Below are 19894 nucleotides of genomic sequence, written 5' to 3' on the forward strand. Positions count from 1 at the left end.
CCTAACCTTTCTTCAAGCTGCTAAACACAACCATAAATTTGCCTCAGCTCTCAGATTTATCGTTTTCCTAACCCTAACCCTAACGCTAACCCTCACCCTAGCTGAACCCTTGTTTGAGCCCTAAACCCTAATTGAAGCCATTGCTACCTTTAAAAATATCAACAAACCCCTTTAAAATTGATGGAAAACAAGGTAAATATCATGAATACATTAATACAAATACAAAATAATATATTTGAGGTCATTAAAAAAAAATGTTTTCACTTAAGAAGCATTTATTAGACTTTTTGTAGGGTCATACCTCATACCTCAACCCTCAGATTTACCATTTTCCAAAACCCTAACCCTAACCCTAATAATATCAAAATTTTAAATCAACAATGACAATAATAATAATAATAGCAACTATAATAATAACATTATTTCAGCATAGGCCTACATGTTTTTTATGTAGGCACTTGCATTCATTGTGGAGTAGTTCCATGATGCAATACACATTTTAGATCTGTTATCTTTTGAATTCCACAGAACTTATCTTAAACATCCCTCTCGCTGACACGCAGTTTAAAGAACTAACGTCTCTCGATAAACCGTGATAAAGATAAGGAATCATGAGCTGGTTTTTATGAGAGGTCGGATTACTGTCAGGTCATTTTTCACACTTGAATCATAGTTTTTCAGAGTGCTGCTGCTAGCAGTTGTGCATAAAAGAATCCTGCTTTTTCCAGGTTACCGTTGGTAACCTTTCACAGGCAAAGTGCATGGCCTATCCCACTCCCTCCTGGATAAACAATAAAGATAATAAACAGATTAAGGAGATAATATTTCCAGGCAAAACTACAATGTTGTTTATAGTTCATTCTGTAAATACAAAGATCCACAAAAACAAAGATTATATTTTTAATGTAGATACAAAAAAAAGTCTATGAAGATGCCCTTCAGGATCTTATGCATGAAAAGTAGCATTGTGGTGCCTTTTAGACCCCTGTTGCCATATTTTGTCAGTGGCTTTCTCTCCTTTTACAAATACGCCGCTTGGCCAGGTTATAATTTTTAAAATGAATTCAACCTTTACACGTCACACGCCACCAAATTATAATTATACGGACAATTAGCACAGTTGTTCCTATCCAAATGTTGCACAAATGTGCAAATGTTTGTCATGTGACATTTATGAGATGGTCTATGTCCCATGATCCCTAAAAAAAAACCAGTGGTCAAATAGTGTTTCATTGTTCAGTGATATAAAAATGTTCGCCACCTGCCAACTTTGACAAACTTTGAACCACTTCAATTGGGACATCACTGCATCTATCTCTCCTGGAACTCCTGGCCAACATCCATCCATTTGCCAAACAGGGATTTTTACCCCTGCAAGACTGAGGAAGTTGAATATGATTGGTGCAGTCTTTTTTGACAGAGGAAATGACAGGTTTAATGAATGGGTCCAGGCTGAGTTGAGTGGAATCAGGAATAGTCTATTTTCCTCCTTTAAGATCTGCAAATTGGGAAGGTGAATGTAACATTATACCATACTGCTGTGAATGGACATATACTGTATTTGAAAGCACATACAAATATATCATAAGGGGCATGGGCTGCCTTATGTGGAATGCAATGAAATGTATAGAGTAGTTTACAGTGCTGTGTTGTCAGGTATTGAATTGTCAGGTAAATAAATTAGCCTTGATCAGATGGAAAACTCAGTGTACATGTCACTGTTTGCACACGTCTTTGTCATTACCCTAGAGCTAAGTAACAGGAAGACGCCTGTTGCCCTTATCATTGAGGAAGTTCAGATAAGCCCTGTTAAATGATTTGTCAGCGAGACCCTGCTTGGCGCTGGCCTCCAGGCTTGTGAATCAGTTCGGCAGGGGCCCAGCTTTTGGCGCTCGCTCCAGGCAGTGTTCCTCAGAGGAGACAGATTGCTTTTTAATCTCTCATCAAACACTTCCATTTGGGTGGCTGTCTTGGGAACAACAGTTGCTGTGCATAGACTACGTGTACAAGGACAAACACGGGCTAGTGTTGCCCTCGCGGCTTTGTCCCCGATGCGGCTCAAATGGTGCTCTTAAAAAAGCCATATCTTCTGAGCCAAAGAAAAGGAAAAAGAAAGAAAAACACATCCACTTTACTGTGAGAAAGAATGTATCCCAGCTCCCCACAGCCACTGCCCATCCCCCAATTATTTTAGGAGGAATCCCAGCTCTTTTTCTAAACATTTGTGAAAGCAAAACACGTTTTGTTAGAGAAAAGGCAGTGAACATGGAGAAGAATCGCCAAATGAACAGCAAATCAACCAAACCGAGGTGGACCCACAGCTAAGACCGAAGTTACTATTGGCTTACAACAGCATTCCTCTCTGGAGCCCACGATCACATTTAGGAGGATTAGAAATCATTTCTGTGTAATATCAGTGGTGTGAGCAATCTGGGGCAGCGCCAAGCAATAGGAAACTTCACATTCAAGAGTCTGAGACCTTACCTCTGGAAAAAAGGCGATGGAAAGTCACTTCAGAAGTGTTACAGTGCAGAAGCCACAGTAAAATTTACAGTGGAATGTAAATGACAATTTTATTCACTCCAGCAGAACGAAATTAGAAACAAAAGGGCAACAACACAAATGCATTTAAGAATTCTCTCATTTACGGGCAACTGCCGATTTACAAGATCACAGGTGTTCTCTTATAATTAATTCTTCTTTATTGCTTTTTTTGCAACTTTTCTTTTGTACAAAACAAAAAAGAAAGGATTTCAGCACCTGGAATGGGAGGGTGTGTTCATCTTCACTGTTTGTGCTTAAGCTGTTAGTGCCCACATACAAAACAAATGCTACTAGCAAGCCAGGATGAGGAAGGGTGTTAATTTAGGTACGAAAAAAGGTGAATAAGAGAGGGAAGGGGGTGGGGGTTTGGGGGAAGGCATCATTGTCATTGCTAATTATGATATGCCTCAAGGTTAGAGTAAATACACCTGACACACGGGAGTGGGTGGGGAGGATCATTTACATGCAGAGTCCCAGCAGATATGCCTTCATTTGGAGACTAGTGTGTCCCTTGTTGCTGTTAGAACGCCATTTTTTTTACTCCTTGTGTTCTGTGCAAACATTTACATAGAGATTAACCATTGGACTTACAAACAAAAGTCTAAAAAAAGATCTTTGGCTAAAAGAACAGTAAAAAGGTACACAGATTTTCTTTTTTAATGAAACAACCAGTGAGGACATCAAAAATGTGGTGTATTTACACCAAAAAAATAGATTTTATCACCCAAAAATAAATGAGTACACATTTAATAAAGTGCCCCTTTCTTTTTTACTAGCTCGGTAAAGTAGCAGTAAAAACTGCTCCTTTAAATCCCCCGCACGAAGACTCGCACGTTAATGACAACCTCAGATGGCACGGGTACACATAAAAACACCAGGCGTGTTTCGACACGTGAGGCCGGTCTACTGAAATCATACCTCCTGCTTACGGGTTGTCTCCGAAAAAAGAGGGTATCCAGGAATGGGAGGGACAAGAGATGCTGGTGTTCATGAGGGGAAGACACGCAGTATGAAAGCAAGGGGGCGTGGCCTGTTTTTGTGACCCTGCAGAAGAAACCCTCCAGACCTTTCAAAACCACCTCCCTTTCAGCACCGAACAATGGCGTATGCCAGATCCACACAAACAGCTATTTAGGAGTCATGGCAACATGGGCCTGGCTGAACTACTGCGAGGTACAACCCAGCCACTTGTGTTAAAACATAATGGTTCTTCAGCAGGTAGCTGAAGAGCATTTAAAAAAAAAAAAAACAAAGGATACACCGTATTGATTGATAAGTCAAAAATAATTGGACAGGAAAGGTCAAATGAACACTAAATCAGCTAGTGTCCTCATGCCCTGTTTTTTCCATATATCCTCTTAATTTTGAACATACTGTTTGAGGTGATGCCACCCTGTCAGTTACTTGGCCCGAAAGTGCCCCCAACAGAAAAACACAGTAAGTCGTGATGCAATGAAGGGCAAATTCAAATTCTGATTCTATATCTGATGGAACAAAAACACAATGGAAAAATGTTTTTCCAACTCGCTCATAAGAACAAAACAAAAAAAAAACCCAGACAAGTTATGAGCTGTGTCATCTTTGAATAGTTAACTGTCTGAGGGCTTCTCATTAACACTACTTATAGAATAACAGAGTAATTGCAACGTGAACTGTGCACAGCTCATGTATATGTATACATTACATGCTAACAACAAATATTCAAGTGCACCCTTACAAACAGGTTAAAGTACTAAAGCAAAAAAGTGAAAGGCAAAAATACAAATATTTAGGAATTGTACTTTCAGTGCGTCAAAATACACAGTAAGGTCTATATAGAAACATGAGTTATTGCTACGTTCAGAGATGTAAATTAAATGCATGTATCAAACAATACACTATAGAAGTACTCATTTTGCAAATATATTCCATAATACATGTGTACAGTCAGGATGTATGAAAACAGAAAAAACCTATGAAATTGGAGGCTACAGAACTTACATAAAGGATATTATGAAACATTTCTTGAATGACCTTATTTTGCCTTTTTGTTGGGGTTGTGCCCATCATGTCAGTTATCATAAATATGTGAATTTAAACCAATCCCCCTGAGCTCAGGACAACCTTTACATTAAATATGAAGCATTCTAACCGTAGAACTATTTGTACTTCTATTTAAAGGGAAGAGTTTGTACATTGTTAACTTTAATGCTCCAAGGCAAGAAATTCTACACAGCAGCAATTAAGCTGTGTTGATCATTACTGGATAACTGAACCAATAATTAAACCAATGGCTGTTTGTTTGTCTATGGGCAATGAAGCTTGTCGACACATTCAGTGACTGATTACATGGTTGATCAAAATAAGGTTCATGCCCATTTTACACAAATCTGAGGTACAGTACACTGCTATACTACAGTTTGGTTCCACATTCTTCAGTCTCTTCCAAAGTCATGTGATCAGAGTTGACTGCTTCCTCCTGGAAAAAGAGGCAAAAGGTGGACTCACCGAGGAAAACACCTGCTACATGGGAAAAGCCTGCCTGTTCTCTTTTTCTTCAGCTGAGTCATATGCCTAAGCTTTTAATTTATCTCTAAGTACTCTAAACTGAAATGGGACAGCCGGTAGACGCTGAATATTCTGTGCAGGACAATGTTCTATCTGTGAAGAAAAAGGTGGGTGTCAGCAAGTACAATGTGATGCCAAGAGGGGTCAGGGAGCAGTGGCAGCACAATTATGCACAACTGTTGCCACCTCGGGACTGTAATAGATGCACAATGCAGTGTCATAGGGTTATGGTCACATGTCAGTGGAGGAACAGGGCCAGCGTGAGCATGTCTTTGAAGGATGAGGTGAAGAACAGAGGTCAGGCCCTGGCAGATGACTGGGTCCTCAGGGCAGGTGTGGAATGGGTGTGTGGAGGTTGGAGGTGCATGACCGGGGACAGAGGAGGCCGGGGTTGGAGGGCTTCCCTGTGACCTGGAATCAATGCAAGGGCACAACAGAAAGAGAGGCGGGGCTTACACAGCTGGGGGTCTGTACCTGGCACATCCCTTACCTGAAATACTCTCTGATAAAGCAAACAGTATGAAAAGTCTATGCATTCAGGAAGTTTCCTGTGTGATTTCATTGCCACTGATGGCCATGCATTGACTGCATGAAGAATGGTACCCAGTCAACCCAGATAGCCATTGATGGTAGCTTTTCTTGTCATTATTTTCTCATTAATATTCTTTTATTGGGGGGCAGGATATTCATAGGACCCCTGTTTTCAAAGCTCTCTGACAGCACACATTTTCACCACTTTGCTTTTTTCAGCCAAGAGTGTTAGTCAAAGTCATGGATGAAGATTTGAGTTTGGCATTTGGAATATGCCATACTTGACAGAGGGAGCACTGCAACAGAAACAAGACACCTAGCTGGAATGTAGATGATTGGTAACTTTACCGTGAACAGACAGACCAGTCATGGTAACAAATGCAGACAGGCACAGGCTTTCAGACAGACAGGCACTCCAACTTTTGAATTTGTAACTCTTCTAGCAGATTCCTGATATTTCCTGTACATTCCAGATACTTCCTTCCAACTCATACTTAGTTTAGCCAAGTGTCAGACATCATGCAGCTTCTGGAACCAGGGGCCTCATTTATAAAATGGTCTAACGATCAAACTGAATCTTATATAGTGGCTTACTTCTAAAGCCACGACTAAGTAGTTATTTATAAAATCCCACTTTGAGTGGATATGGTTGTATCCCTATGTAAGGTTAACTTATAAGTAAGTTAATTACAGTACCTGCTGGTTATGAGAAGGTACAGCTACTGCACATTTGAAGGTTGCGTATGAATCCCTATAGAGGGCTGCATTCGTGCTTTAAGACTAACATTTCATTGATAATCTGTTATAGGCATGAAGAGAGCAAGAGGTGTTGAAATGCAAACTTATTTAGAGGCAAATGTCTGTTATTGACTGTATTCACAAGACAGGGTAGTTGTAAAGCATATTCAGGTGAGTTCAAATTGAAGTTCTTCATGTTCATTCCAGATTCGAGGTGCGTAAGACGCAGGTACGCCAGGAAGGAAGGAAGCAGAAAACAGAGGACACGCAGAACTGGCACTTACATACCTGCACCGAGCTCACGGGTGAACCTATTTCTTCTTCCCTCCTAATGCCATGTTTTCAGATTTTTTCTTCTGTGCCTCGTGTAAGACAGAAGACACACCGTTATGTTAGCACGAAGAGACCTGGAGCCTCATTTTCAGCTGAGCAGTGGTCAGGCAGATAGAGAGAAAGCCAAACTACTCAGCGCCTCTGTGCCTAGGACTCTGCATGTCTCAGGGCTATAAGGCTTAGAAAGCTCATAAGCTGACTGCTCGTGTATCTAGGAGACAGGAGTGGAAATGCTGAAGGGTTATTGGCTTCCCCTTACAGATGGTGTGCACAAACTAACAGGCACACGCACAAGCACCCACGCATACACACTCATGCGCTTACATACACGTGTGCATGGGCGTACACACACACACACAGTGAACACTACAGAAAGGTCGTCTAGGACTCTGTGGGAATGGGAGGAGTGGAGAGTTTACCTCGGTCATGGCGTCATCGATCTGCTTCAGCTCTTCGTAGTGGTCGCGAGAATCCCTCAGGGGCTGCACCATAACTTCCTCAACCTGAGGGAAGAGCTGGAGAAATGCAAAGCAGTTTACTGACAAGCCTTTCTGACAAATGGCTCCTATAGCAAATCTTCAGCTTCACTTCCTGCTTTTACCATTCCGTCACAGGAACACAGCTTAGCATTTTTATGAAATGGATGAATCTATGGCAGAGTGGTGGAGCAAGTTTGGAACAGTACACGAATGAGAATGTTCCAGGTGGCAGGACAGGCAGCTGTGTCCTTGATCCAAGTATTTTGCACAGATTGCTTTTGTAAATGTTCAAGTTACAGGGAAGATATTGGCAGTAGTTCTATGTGAATGAGAAATTCTGCCAGGAAAATAACAATGTAAAAAAGAAAAGCAATCATTTGTTTCCTGATTTGTGTAAATTCTGTTTTGCACCTCTCTCACAAACCCACACGCAGAGTCACGCACGCACCTTCATGACGGTCTCAAACATGGGGATGAGCACGAATTTGATGAAGCCGATCTGCGCCGTGGGTTTGGTCACTTTGTCCCGGTCCATGAAGGGAGCGACGGGGAGCCCTTCGGCTTTCTCTCTGTCGCTCTGAAAGACGGAACGGCGGGTCAAGAGGAGAAGCCGTGTCATTCAGTCCTGCTCTGTGTTATTCCTGATGGAAAAGGGATCTGCTGAATGCTTATACCTGCAAGAAGTACTCTTCCAGCAGGCAGTCCACCCAAGGCTCAGCCACCTCGGTCGGCCGCACCTCGTTGGAGATGTCGCAGCACTTGATCAAAACCATCTTCAGCTGCACGTGCGCATACAAGCAAGTGTGCATGCGCATATACACACACGTATGTAGGCATACATATGCATGCATACACACAACAAAGCACACACACACATAAAAAAAGAAAGACAGAACAATATGATTGTCTCACCTCAGCCAAGCCATTAATTGACTGTGTCCTTCATGCATGCTAATCAAATCCCAGAGTACCAGCTCAATACTTATCACACAGTTAAAGAAGAGAAGAGCCAGGAGGGACTGGTCACATGACGTGTCCCTTCCGAATAAAAATTTAAGGACTGAGGTGGGCAATACGCACGCATCTGACATGCTCTTCGTTGGTGAAGTCAAAGTTGTCCACCTTCTGCTTAAAGGAGTCCAGTATCTCCCCATGCCTGGCCATGTCGGTGGCCAGGATCAGAGTGATGATGGCCTGCCAGATGTGAACCAAAACACAGCCCCATAACGTACATTACTCTCAAGGTCAGACCTGGCAATCAGCCATACACACAGCCCTCAAGATCAATAGACACACTACCCTGAAACTATGGCTACATTCATCTCTACAGTTTTCTACTTCCACAGATGATTGGGCAATATTTTTTAGGAAATAACAAACACATAGCTCATTAGAAGCAAATATGTATCATTGTTGTCCACTGAATATTATTTAAAACTTTCCATCAGCTAACTCAGAATGCTACGAAAGGATTTCAGTCCAAAGAATACAAACAGCAAAGACAAGAAAACTGATAAAAAACCCAGCATTGACTAGCAGCTTAACTTTCACACTGAAAACCAAAGGCAGCAGATGTATCTTCATAGTCAATTAAAACAGTTTCTTTATAAAGGATTGCAGGACACAGGGGAAGCACAGTTGTGTGAAGGTGCTGGGTGTAGAGTGGGGAAGCCTCGCTGCCTCTCTGCGTACCTGCCTGATCTGTTTGAAGACCTCGAGTTCCACATTGGCAAAGATGTTGCACTCAGGCAGGGAGATGATCTGGAAGGCCACGGCACAGTGGTGGTTCTCCAGCGGCGAGATATCGTTGTAGCGTACCGCCAGCTCAGTGCGAGCATTTATCTGATACCTGGTGGGGTGTGTGTGTTATTTTTTAAATAATCACCCTCTATTTTTCCTTTTGAAATGTGCATTGTTATTTATATGGTGGCTAACTTGCTGCTTTCCTGTCACAATGCTAACAATGCTAATTGCTGCATCTTTACACTTCACAGCCCACCGGCCATTGAAGACAGTGAGGTCTCTGGGGGTGGGGCAGAGGGACACTCACGTGTTGTTGTAGCCGGGGTGGTCCAAGTCGTGACACACAGCGGCCGTCATGAGAATGCCCAGGTCAGTCAGGGTGAGTTTCTCCTGAGAGAAAACACAAGCAGCCCTCATTTTCTCTGTTCATTTCCAGGGCACTCACTACCCCTCAACCCACAACGCACCACCACCCCCCCACCCCTCAAGCCCACTTTGGACACCCCTGGGCGGTCTTACCTGAAGGCTGCAGAGGTGAATCATGCCGTACATCATCTGGCTGACACAGAAACAGTGGCGAAAGTTGTGAAATGGGTTGTTGCGATAGTTCTCCTGAATGCCAAGCTGGAACACGACGGAGGCAGACATGTCAGACGAAGTAAGATAAATAAGGGTTCACACAGCAGTGATGCCTAAGTCCATGTCTGATGTTGTAAGAATGTGTCTTTCCTGCTCAATGAGGAAAGCGTTTGATGCACTTTCTTTTTTAACCGTTACTTGACCGAGTGCACTGTTTAGTGCTTGCTTGATCCTGAGGAAGACCGCAGTGTGGGATTTACCAGCCAGCGCTTGAGTGTGATGGGGTTCATGTTGAATTCCTTCACCAAGCCCAGGTCATGGTACATATACTCCAGACAACTCAGCATCTGAAACAATATGCAGCCACATCATAATCAAAAACATACACAATACAACCGTGGTCAGTGCAGGATTAAAAACAAGATTAGAAACAGGCACAATCAGACCATGGTCGACTCAGTGCCAAAACTATACACAATAACCATGGTGAAGTCATGGCCAAAAACATGCACAATACGGCCACAGTCAATGAGGAATTAAAACCATGCACAATAAGATCACGGTCAACTCATGTTCAGACAAAGAAAAAGCTCGCACACTCACTTTATGCTCTAAAAAAGTTTATGTGGGAGTAGCACACCTCAAGCATCTACAGGAGATCGAGGGTGCAAATTTTAAATTGACCCATTTGAATAGTAACCAGTGGTCTTATAAAGACCGATGTAATCAGAATCTAACCCATTCTAATGGCTAAATAAATGTAATTATTTGTTCTTTTGGAGCATCATGCAACAGTACAAATCATTCCTTCTCCAATTTTATATGTTCCTGCATCCAAGCGTCTTGCGTTAGTTTTTTGGTGTGCGTTTTTGGTGTTTTTTCAGACACGACTCATGTTCACTACAACCATGCTCAATGCAGGATTAAAACCATACACAATATAACCGCATTCAATGCAAGATTAAAACCATGCATAATAGGATCATTGGTCAACTTAGTGTGTCAAAACCTTACACAATAACCATGGTCAACTCATGGATAAAAACATGTGCAATACCACCACATTCAACGAGGAATTAAAAACATGCAGAATAAGAGCATGGTCAACTCAGGGTTAAAACCATGCGCAATATGACAGTTATCAACTGTGTCACAAGACGATCCAAAACTAGACCAAGATAAATGCAATATTCCAACCATGTGCAATAAAGCTATAGTTCTCTGCACAGATGGCATAGAGATGGCTTAAAAAGCAAATTTGCCAATGCCAAATTAGAGAGACAGAAATATGGAAAACATTTTTGATTAAAAAGCAAAAGCAATTAAATCCAAACATAAGGCGGAAGCAAGCTTACTATCAAGGTAATACACCGTAATCCTGTGTTCAACACTAAATGCAATCCATATGCAATAAAACTGAGGTCAACTGGGCATATAAATGCTACAAAATACAAATGAAGGCCAATTAGAATAAAGACCTGGGCAGCGGTCCATGTGAACACAATAAACAACACAGCCCATTGTTAGCTGATGCTGAAAAGAGAATGCAGAATGAGACCAGGCTAAAAGCAATCACGTGCTGACCTGAATGTGACTAACCTCGTTGTGTTCCCAGTGCCAAACGTCAAATGTAGGTTTCTTCAGGGCTTCGATGGTTTCTTGGGACAGTGTATACTGTGGCAATCAAGCTTTTGTGATTAGGAAATGGTCTAATAGGTAAAGTGAAAAAGTAGTCTATGAATGTCATAAAGAAGTAAGAATACTGTAAGTTAGATTCAACAGCAACATGTTTGCTACTGCTTTCCCTGTTGTCTCTGTACCTGTGCATGTATCCTGTAAGAATTGTTTGTTGTTATATGTAGTACTTTGAAGTGTAATATTTTAGTTATATTATTATTATTATTATTATTATTATTATTATTATTATTATTATTATTATTATTACCTTTGGGTAGCTTGGAACATCTCGCCTGGGACACAGTTTCTTTCCATCATCAAAGTTGTATTTGCAGGTACAGCTTACTCTAAAGAAACAAAATTAAGTATTGTAAGGAACAAAAATGTGGGAATTTTCACAATTTTTAAAAAGATTTGAGGTCTTTTTTATTTTTGCTCACCCTTGACTGGCCATCAAATTCAAGTCAAGGGAAGTCATCCTCTCCGATTGGTCAACCCTAACCTAGATTCATAACGAGGGACTAATCTGAGTAGACCTACTGAAAACCATAATCAGCACTGAAAACCCTGCAGTCTTCATTCAGAAATACAGATTTCTGGTTGGAGCATAAAGAGATCTGGTGATGGCCTCATAAATATTCATGAGGATGCAAGAGTGGCACATATTTTTGGCCCTAAACAACTGGCTGTTACAATGATTCTACGCATACCCATAGCAATAGAATTAGAAGCATAAAAGTAACAGTCTCACTGCTAATGACTATTCATGAGCGCCTGCTCTTCATAGAGCTCTGGGAGGCTTAATAACCACAGGGACAGTAAAGACCATCAGAACAATGCACTGCACTTCAAGTGCATCGCCTACTGATACCCCCTCACTGGTGCCATTATTCTAGTCAGAATTAGCTGGCATCTTCTCAGGGGTACCCAGGGTGGTCCAACCTTCCAAACTACATCATTTTCTATTTAAATATTTAGGCCTGTTACTGAAGAGAAAATAAAAGCAATGTTCTGGATGTGTTTGCTGTGATAAAATATAATTAATCTCATATACTGAAAGCAGACTGATATCCTTCACGTATCTAGTGTATTATTATCTAATTTATTATTATTATTATTATTATTATTATTGTTGTTTAGCTGTAGTAGTAATACCAATAGTCATTATTTGCTTATATTTTATCAGGGGCAAAATAGATAGCTACCATCTAGCATACAGAGGTTTAAATTGTTTGTCATTCGAGAGTTGAACAACAGTGTTCAGCTGGGACTTGAACCTGCAACCTTCTGGTTATAAGGAACTATCAAACCACTCCTCTGCATAATTAGCTAGTAATAAAGGTTTCATTGTCTTCAGCCTCTTCTAAAAAAGTCCAGTGACACAACACTCACTGGACTGAGGTATGGAGACACAATGTTGAGTGCCAACAATGCCTTGCTCCGTCTCTTTTACCTCTGCCCCGCCCCCAACTTGCTCAGTGCACTCTCACCTCCCTCCTGTTCTGGTTGCCATCTCATCACGTAGCTTCTTCAGGTCTTTCTTGCAGTTCTCAATCTCCACCACCTTCAACCCCTCCACTGCAATAGCCAACCAACAGCAAACACCAGCAATGCTTTATTTTGTTAAATTCTAAACATGTTTTAATCCTGATTTTTTTTAAATTTTCAACAGATTTGGAATGCCCAGTCATATTTGTATGAACCTAAAGCACAGGAAGTGTGTACGCTCATCCTCCAAAGAATGTGCTGCCAACTGCCCACCATGCAGTCCAGCAGCTGAGCTGAGCAGGACCAAGCTCTCACTGCCTGGGCAACACTACGGCTAATTCTACAGCGCACACTAGGGCTGCAGCCACAGAGGGCACCTGGCACATTTCGGATTCCATACCAGACCGTGGGGTGTGTTACTACACAGAAACCTTTTTCTGAGAACAGTGACTTATTGGTAGGGCCAGCAATTTGTCTCCTCTTGTTTTCTCACGTTGTACTTCAGTCCTCTGCCAGCTAGAGGCCAGGATAGCCTCTTTGCCAAGCCCCCCCTCAAGCAATTATTCCATTTGGACCACCTCAACAATCTACGTGGATAAAGTAATTGCCAATAATTAAGCACAGATGACGATTGACGCGATGTTTACAAGTGACACCCACATGTTAAATTCAGTTTGATTACTTACTACTGTGAACAGGCTGTGGTATTTTAAAAGGTTGTACAGGGGTAGGTATGATAGGTTTTGTTAGAAGCATTGGGAACTGCATACTGCTAAAAATGACAGAAGCTATAAATTTAACAGAAAAACGTTTAAAAAATGTTGTTATTAATGATCCAACTAATTAACTAATCATGGTCTTCAGCCTGATTCAGTAGAATCATGTGTCTTAGTACTGGGTTGAAAAAAAAACCTGCACCCACACCCGCCCAGATTGGACAGCCCTGCTTTGTACAGATGCGTTTTTCTTTTTATTGCAGCGATACTCAATCCCAGCCCTGGAGAGCCACAGATTCTGCAGTTTTTTATTTTTTATTTTAGTTTTTTTTACCTTAAGATCAGTGACCGATTCAGACTCAAGAAACCAGGTGACCTGAGTCAACGTGTAATCAACTGATTAATTAATAAAGTGCTGTGCGACTCAAGTTCTGGATAATAATGAAAGCCAGCAGACCCTGTGGCTCTCCATGATCTGGAGTGAGACCCATTGGCTCCAAGACATGCTTTTCATAACATTTGAACTTCCATCCATGTCCACTTTCCTTCCTGACTCCCCATATTAGATAAACTAATTGTTTTTTTAATAAAAATTTCAATTAGAAACTCAGTTCTACAATGAGTCACTTGACTGTGCCGTTGGAGAGCCAATGGCACAGTCAACTCACCTCACCTGGTTTCTGTGGTCTAAGTGGTTGTTGTATTTCAGGTGAAAACAAAAATCAGCAGACCCTGTGGTTCCCCAGGACCAGGGTTGGCCACCCCTGGGCTTTGGGGACCCCTCGAGGATAACCATTGAAATACAAGTTAAAATCCCTGCAGGTCACATGGTGGAGACTGGTGGCCCTACTTACTGGCAGACAAACACTCTCTCTTTCTCTTTCTCTCCCTCTCTCTCTCTCTCTCTCTCTCACTCTCACTCTCACTCACTCTCCCACTCACTCTCACTCACACACATGCACACACACACACACACGCATGCTCGCATGCACGTACACACACACACACACACACAGAGCACTGCCACAGATTGAGTTGATACTCACACTCTACTCTCTTCTCCAGCATGGCCAGTCGATTGGTGACCTCTGTTTTCAGCTCGTTTATACGGAAAGCCCTGTAATAGGAAGACCCCCCCCACAGCCACGTTCATGTCAGATCCTCTTCAAACAGATAAGCTATTATAGGTGAGGGGACACACAGATCCCAGACAAAAGAGAGCTGGAGGAAGAGGCAATGCAGTAATGCGTTTCTTGCAAGATATGTTTAAGATGGAGAGTGTACTCTATTGTTCTGCATTACATAAGACATATCAGCATTTAGAGTGGCTTACATGGAGTAATACATCATTACATGAGTAATGCAGCTAGATGTTGCTGAATCAATTCAGGTTCAAGTTCAATTCAAGTACCTTGCTTCAGGGTACAATGGGAGTGCGTCAGCAGACCCTAACTATTATACCACACCAAAACCCATCACCATTAAAAGTTACAGTGCGCTCAGCCAGGAGTTCCCCAAACATTTTCATTATCTGTGGACACCAAACTCAAGAAGTCTTGGCAAAGTCTGCCAAGTCAACCCCACCACAGCCTGCAATACAGCAGCCTATAATACAATAATGACAGTCTATGATATGTAATTTGTGAAATAAGGAATTAGAAGCAATATGTTTAAATTCACATTCATATACATATTCAGTTCGGTTGTGGATCCCCTGGAATTCCGCAATAGGCCTCTAGGTGTCTCCAGACCCCAATTTTGAAACTCCTGAACGAATAATGAATGAGAAGTCAGAGTGTGCCGTATGTGTAATGCAAATTACCTGCTGAAATACAGGGAATACAAATTACCTGCTGAACTGATCAGCCACTTGAGACAGCGCATTCTGAAACATGTCTTCTTTCTCTGCAAGGGGGGTCACATGCACAAATCAACGATTATACAGGTTAGGAGTCTATTGTCCAATGCCTGAATAAATGATCTTTCGACAAAAAAGTGAGGTCTTTAATTTGGAATCAACAGTTCGATCAATTGAAGGATTGATTTCATCAGTTGAAATGGTTCAGCTGGGTGACAACTATCCCAGCTTTTGGATAAAAAGTTATCACTCTATGCAAGTTTGTGTTATAGCAGGTTACAATGATTAATGTCTAGACTGTACTTAATGTTAATGACCATAAATAATATTTATACAAACTGTGGTGGGGATCTTAAGAGACTACAGGTACATACATAATGTAATTCATCTTTTGCAATTTATGAATACTGAATACATTTTACCCTAATGAAATCAAATCACTTCCTAATTTGACAATGGTGCTGTTTTAAAGGAACAGAAACAAGAAGAGAGATGCTCTAACTGGTAAAATATAGCATTTATACTGTACCTCCCAGCTGGCCTGTGCATAAAGGCATGACCTTGTATAAGTTGCTGTGATTTAGGGAGAAAAGATTGAACATTAATGCACTGCGCACCAGTATAATCAAGGCAGTTTACCATTGCACAGGCATAATAATACGAGATAATCAGATTTGCCTTAGGGGAACTTCAACTGTGAATGATATCATAACAATCATAACTTTACATGAATGTATGTATGTATAACAAGCTTTTTTCATGTCAGAGACAGTTGCTTGTAGCCTTCATTCAGGCAAGAGAGAGAGAGAGAGAGAGAGAGAGAGAGATACTTACCTAGGAGTGTGAATTACGTACCTAGGAGAATTGGTAGGCATGGTAGGATCTATGGAGACCAGGGTTCCCTCTGGGTCCACCAGCATTATGGCAGTGTTCCTGAAGATAAACCGAGAAATCTAGAAATCTCACTTTAAACAAATCTCTCCCATCCGCTTGATTAAGTGTGAGTGCGCACGTGAATGAGTCAACAGGAGATAGGAGATAGGAGATAGATTGAGTGTGAAGGATAATGAGTCTGTGAAAGAGTGAATGTGTGAATGAAAGAAGTGTGGGGTAAATTAATAAGCATGGTGATTTGAGTGACTGAACAAATTAGAGAGAGGGAGAGAGAGAGAGAAAGTGACAGAGAGCGATAGAGAGACAAGTATAAGGTGTCTGACCTGGGAATGTTGGAAGAAGAACAAAGAAGCTCCCGGATGTCACACGGACTGCAGTGTCGACTGAAAATCACCTAAACGGGCCAGAGAAATGCTAATGGCATCTTTTCCAAGCATGCACAGCGAGCTGTTCTAATCCCCTGACTACTGAATTTAAATCACCTGCAAACACGGTCAAATCCTCTCTTTCTTCACCTGATCTGTACAGCATGGACAGGCGGAAGCAATATGGCAGAAACCTCATCTAGTCAACCAGTGGTCACTTCAGATCAGTGAAATGATGAAGAGATCATGGGAAGACGCTACATCAGAGAACACAGACTGGGCCAGTAGCCTCTGACATTGACTTCATTTGATTGATTAATGTTCCAATTACAGGTGCGTGTGACTGAAATCAACCTAGTCGGTGTCAGTCACAGTCACAAGCACTTGGCACAAGCAGAGGACGCCCCGTAGTTATACACACACATCTTGAGTTTGCTTGAGGTTCAGCCTTTTGCCCAGCTAAACTTGTGAAAAAGGAAAGTACCTTTAAAAAGCAATCCGAAGCTCGACAGGTGAGCGTTCTGACAGGCAGTGGTCAGAGAATGAACATGCTCACGCCAGCTGTCACCTCAGACTACACTGCCACACGCACCTGTGATGCTGTACGCGACAAGCTCCCTTTTCATTTGAATGATCTCAACCGACAGCTATGTATGTGTTCACAGTCAGCAGCTCTCAAATATATATATTTTTAAAAATTCATATATTTCAAATTATATAATATATTGGGACTTATATCTAGTCAGCAGCTTAAACTTATGTAACCAGCACGTATAACAAATAACATTTTACATTAGAATAATACCACACACATAAGTCGCATACATAAATCAATCAATAATAAATTATTGTGTGTAAAAAGTTCTTTTGGTTTGTAATTATTATTTGTAATGAATATTATGCCCCTTACAGTTTGGATTTCATATTTTCAACTTTAACCAGCACTTGGAACTAGAACTAAATGATTGATCATTTATCCTACTATAAATTAATTTGGGTTTTTTTAAGATTTAGGATTAGTGGTCAAATTGAATGGTCAGACTTGCATTTTTGTTTGAGGTAGGTGTGCTCCTTGTCATATTGAACTCTCTTCCTATGTGCATTTTAATCATTCTGTTAGTAGCCCAGAATGGGTAAATACATTTGATATCAATACCTATTGGGCTCTTTTCACCAACACAGACTAAGTTTAGTCCTGAACTAAATAGAATTTTATATGTAGAATCTCCATTTAAAATTGAATTTAGTCTAGGACTTGGCTTAATCTGTGTCTGCGAAACTGGCCCATTATCATCTAATTTTATTAATCTCTATACACATTTCAAAGTACTGCTATGCCATTAACATGGCGATTTGTGCAACTAACCTTCTGGACTTTTCCGTCTACGTCCAGGTAGATGGTTTTGGGAGCGTAGGAGGAGGAGCTAGAGCCCATGGCACGTGTCCTCCCTCACCAGCTCAGGATGGAGACTGACAGGAGCCTGTCAAGAGTGTGTCCTTCTATTTTCAGGAGCTGCCTGAAGCGGCGCCAGGGTCCCGGCGTCAGATTTCAGGAGAAGGGCTGTCTCGAAGGAGCAGGGCAGCAGCAAAAATAGCAGAAATTAGCGATGCTGCTAACTCTCCTGGGGCGCTAACTGGCTCTCCCTCTCCAAAACATTCAAAGTGTTCAGCACGACTACATTCTAAATCTGCATTCTTACACTGTTCATGCAGGCATGCATGCACGTGGGCATTAATGCACTCTCACACTTACTTATACCTTTCATTTTTTACATTTCAATTCATTTTATATCATGTTGCTATATGTTGTATAGTTAAAAACATCAATCTGTGCTGCTGTTTGCACAGTTTAGCTCATACTTCCAATAAATTGTTTCCCAGCATGGAATTTTGCAACATATTCCAGAAAGATTGCAACATAAATATATACTGTACATTAAAATTAAAACAGCAATGACTGGTCCACAATATATTTTATGATATATTTCAAGCCATTTCAACACATTTGAGATGGGAATACAGACCGTAAGCCTTGGCAGGGCAAGTGTTCTGAAAGGTATGCCACTTAAAGTACCCTGCTTGATATGATGAATACCTGCCAATATCTCATAGGGCCATTTAACCGACCATGAAAACTCATTTTGGAAATAAAGTGGGCAGCTTGCAATGAGCAAACGGGCACTCTCAGCGCTCTCTGTTCATTTCTATGCCACGGGGGTGAAAAGAGCACTTAGTGTAAGTGTCAATTGCATTCACATATCTGATCATCAAGTAAACAAATTGAATGCTACTTTTGGTTGCTAAAAAAAAAAACCTTAAGCACACTTGACCACTACAGCCTGTTCAAAGGATCCTGCAATCCTGCATGCATGATATTAGCTGTGTATTTCATAGAAAATAATACGCTGCTGTACTGACACATAGTGATTGCATACACACACAGTGAACATATCACTATCACATTCAAGCTCACTCTGTGCTGGTCAGTGTTTTTTATTTTGAGAAATAGAAATGCTCCTCAAACATACATGCATTTTTGTTCCATTGCACATACAATTAAGTTCTGATGAATGCATGCTGGATTACTGCACAAACTCAATCCCATTAACTAGATCACAAGCAGCTGATCCTTTAATTCCACCCACTTTACCAATTCCTACAATGCGCCTTTTCTAGTAAAGTACATAATGACCCACAGAAATATTGGTACTTAAATTTGACATTCAATTCTGATTACTACGATTACATTCAGCAAAAGTTTTTTCTGATGATGATTACTATTACATAGAAGATGCACATGGGGTGATTTATCCTCTAGAAGCTGTTGGGTTTGAGAATTACAAAGACTATACGCATAGATAAGCATGCTGCCGCATATTAACAAAAATAACCCTTGTTTCTAAAATTCAAGTACATAAAAGGAATGAAATGAAGAATGAATATGAGTAAGAATTTACCGTGTCAGTGATGCTTCCTTCCGTCCTTATTGCATGTGAGCGTCTCCACTCACCTGCAGCTGTTGCAGACTGAGTTTGAGCAGGCGTGCTGGTTGTGGTGGTAGTGGTGCTGTTGGGAGGTGGGAGGGGTGGGGCAGGGTGAGGATGAGGGTGGGTTCAGGAAGTGGGAAACCTGAAGATCTTCAGAATAATGACCACCTTGTTGTTGCCAGGAGACTGTCGCCATAGTGAGGTTTGCAGCCCCCCACTCCCACCCCCCACTGCTTTGCATTTCAATCATGTAGTGTGTCTTATGATTAACTGGCTCAGTTATGTCAGCCAGAAAATTAGGAAACAAAATTCCCTGTTTACCTGTTCTCTTTTCTTTCTGAGGGGGAGGGGGGGAGGGGGTGGTCACTAATTCAAACATTTCTTTAAAGCCCATACAGATTTTAATTTGTTGTGA

At 41.3% G+C, this 19894-nt stretch overlaps 1 protein-coding gene across 5 annotated transcripts; it reads right to left on the reverse strand.

Moving 5' to 3' along the window:
* Window positions 1-2559: 2559 nt before the first annotated feature.
* Window positions 2560-19533, reverse strand: pde9ab (phosphodiesterase 9ab). 5 transcript variants are annotated; one of them, XM_064350959.1, is made up of 20 exons: window positions 19450-19533; window positions 17859-18053; window positions 16451-16521; window positions 16089-16166; window positions 15763-15806; window positions 15226-15280; window positions 14422-14492; window positions 12662-12749; window positions 11440-11518; window positions 11094-11168; window positions 9755-9841; window positions 9435-9539; window positions 9223-9305; window positions 8865-9021; window positions 8253-8366; window positions 7847-7951; window positions 7621-7749; window positions 7113-7208; window positions 6649-6716; window positions 2560-5502 (listed from the first exon to the last, which is right to left on the reverse strand). In XM_064350959.1, exons 2-19 carry the CDS (start codon window positions 17925-17927, stop codon window positions 6672-6674), a joined length of 1551 nt encoding a protein of 516 aa, XP_064207029.1. In that variant the 5' UTR covers window positions 17928-18053; window positions 19450-19533; the 3' UTR covers window positions 2560-5502; window positions 6649-6671. The 5 variants fall into 5 exon arrangements, with proteins under 5 accessions (XP_064207029.1, XP_064207028.1, XP_064207025.1 ...); XM_064350958.1 differs by having other exon boundaries at window positions 6649-6722; XM_064350955.1 differs by lacking the exon at window positions 6649-6716 and having other exon boundaries at window positions 9223-9302.
* Window positions 19534-19894: the final 361 nt, after the last annotated feature.

The sequence above is a fragment of the Anguilla rostrata genome, chromosome 9 (assembly GCF_018555375.3).
Source record: "Anguilla rostrata isolate EN2019 chromosome 9, ASM1855537v3, whole genome shotgun sequence".
Classification (NCBI taxonomy): Eukaryota; Metazoa; Chordata; class Actinopteri; order Anguilliformes; family Anguillidae; genus Anguilla; species Anguilla rostrata.

Bases quoted from the DNA above. Each gene is read 5' to 3' on its own strand.
- pde9ab (XM_064350954.1), bottom strand. From the start codon at position 17,927: ATGGGCTCTAGCTCCTCCTCCTACGCTCCCAAAACCATCTACCTGGAC. The intron at 15,281-15,762 runs GTACAGTATAAA...CCCCCCTTGCAG, and splicing joins ATGCACAGGCCAGCTGGGAG to AGAAAGAAGACATGTTTCAG. The intron at 11,519-12,661 runs GTGAGAGTGCAC...TTGTTTCTTTAG, and splicing joins GCAACCAGAACAGGAGGGAG to AGTAAGCTGTACCTGCAAAT.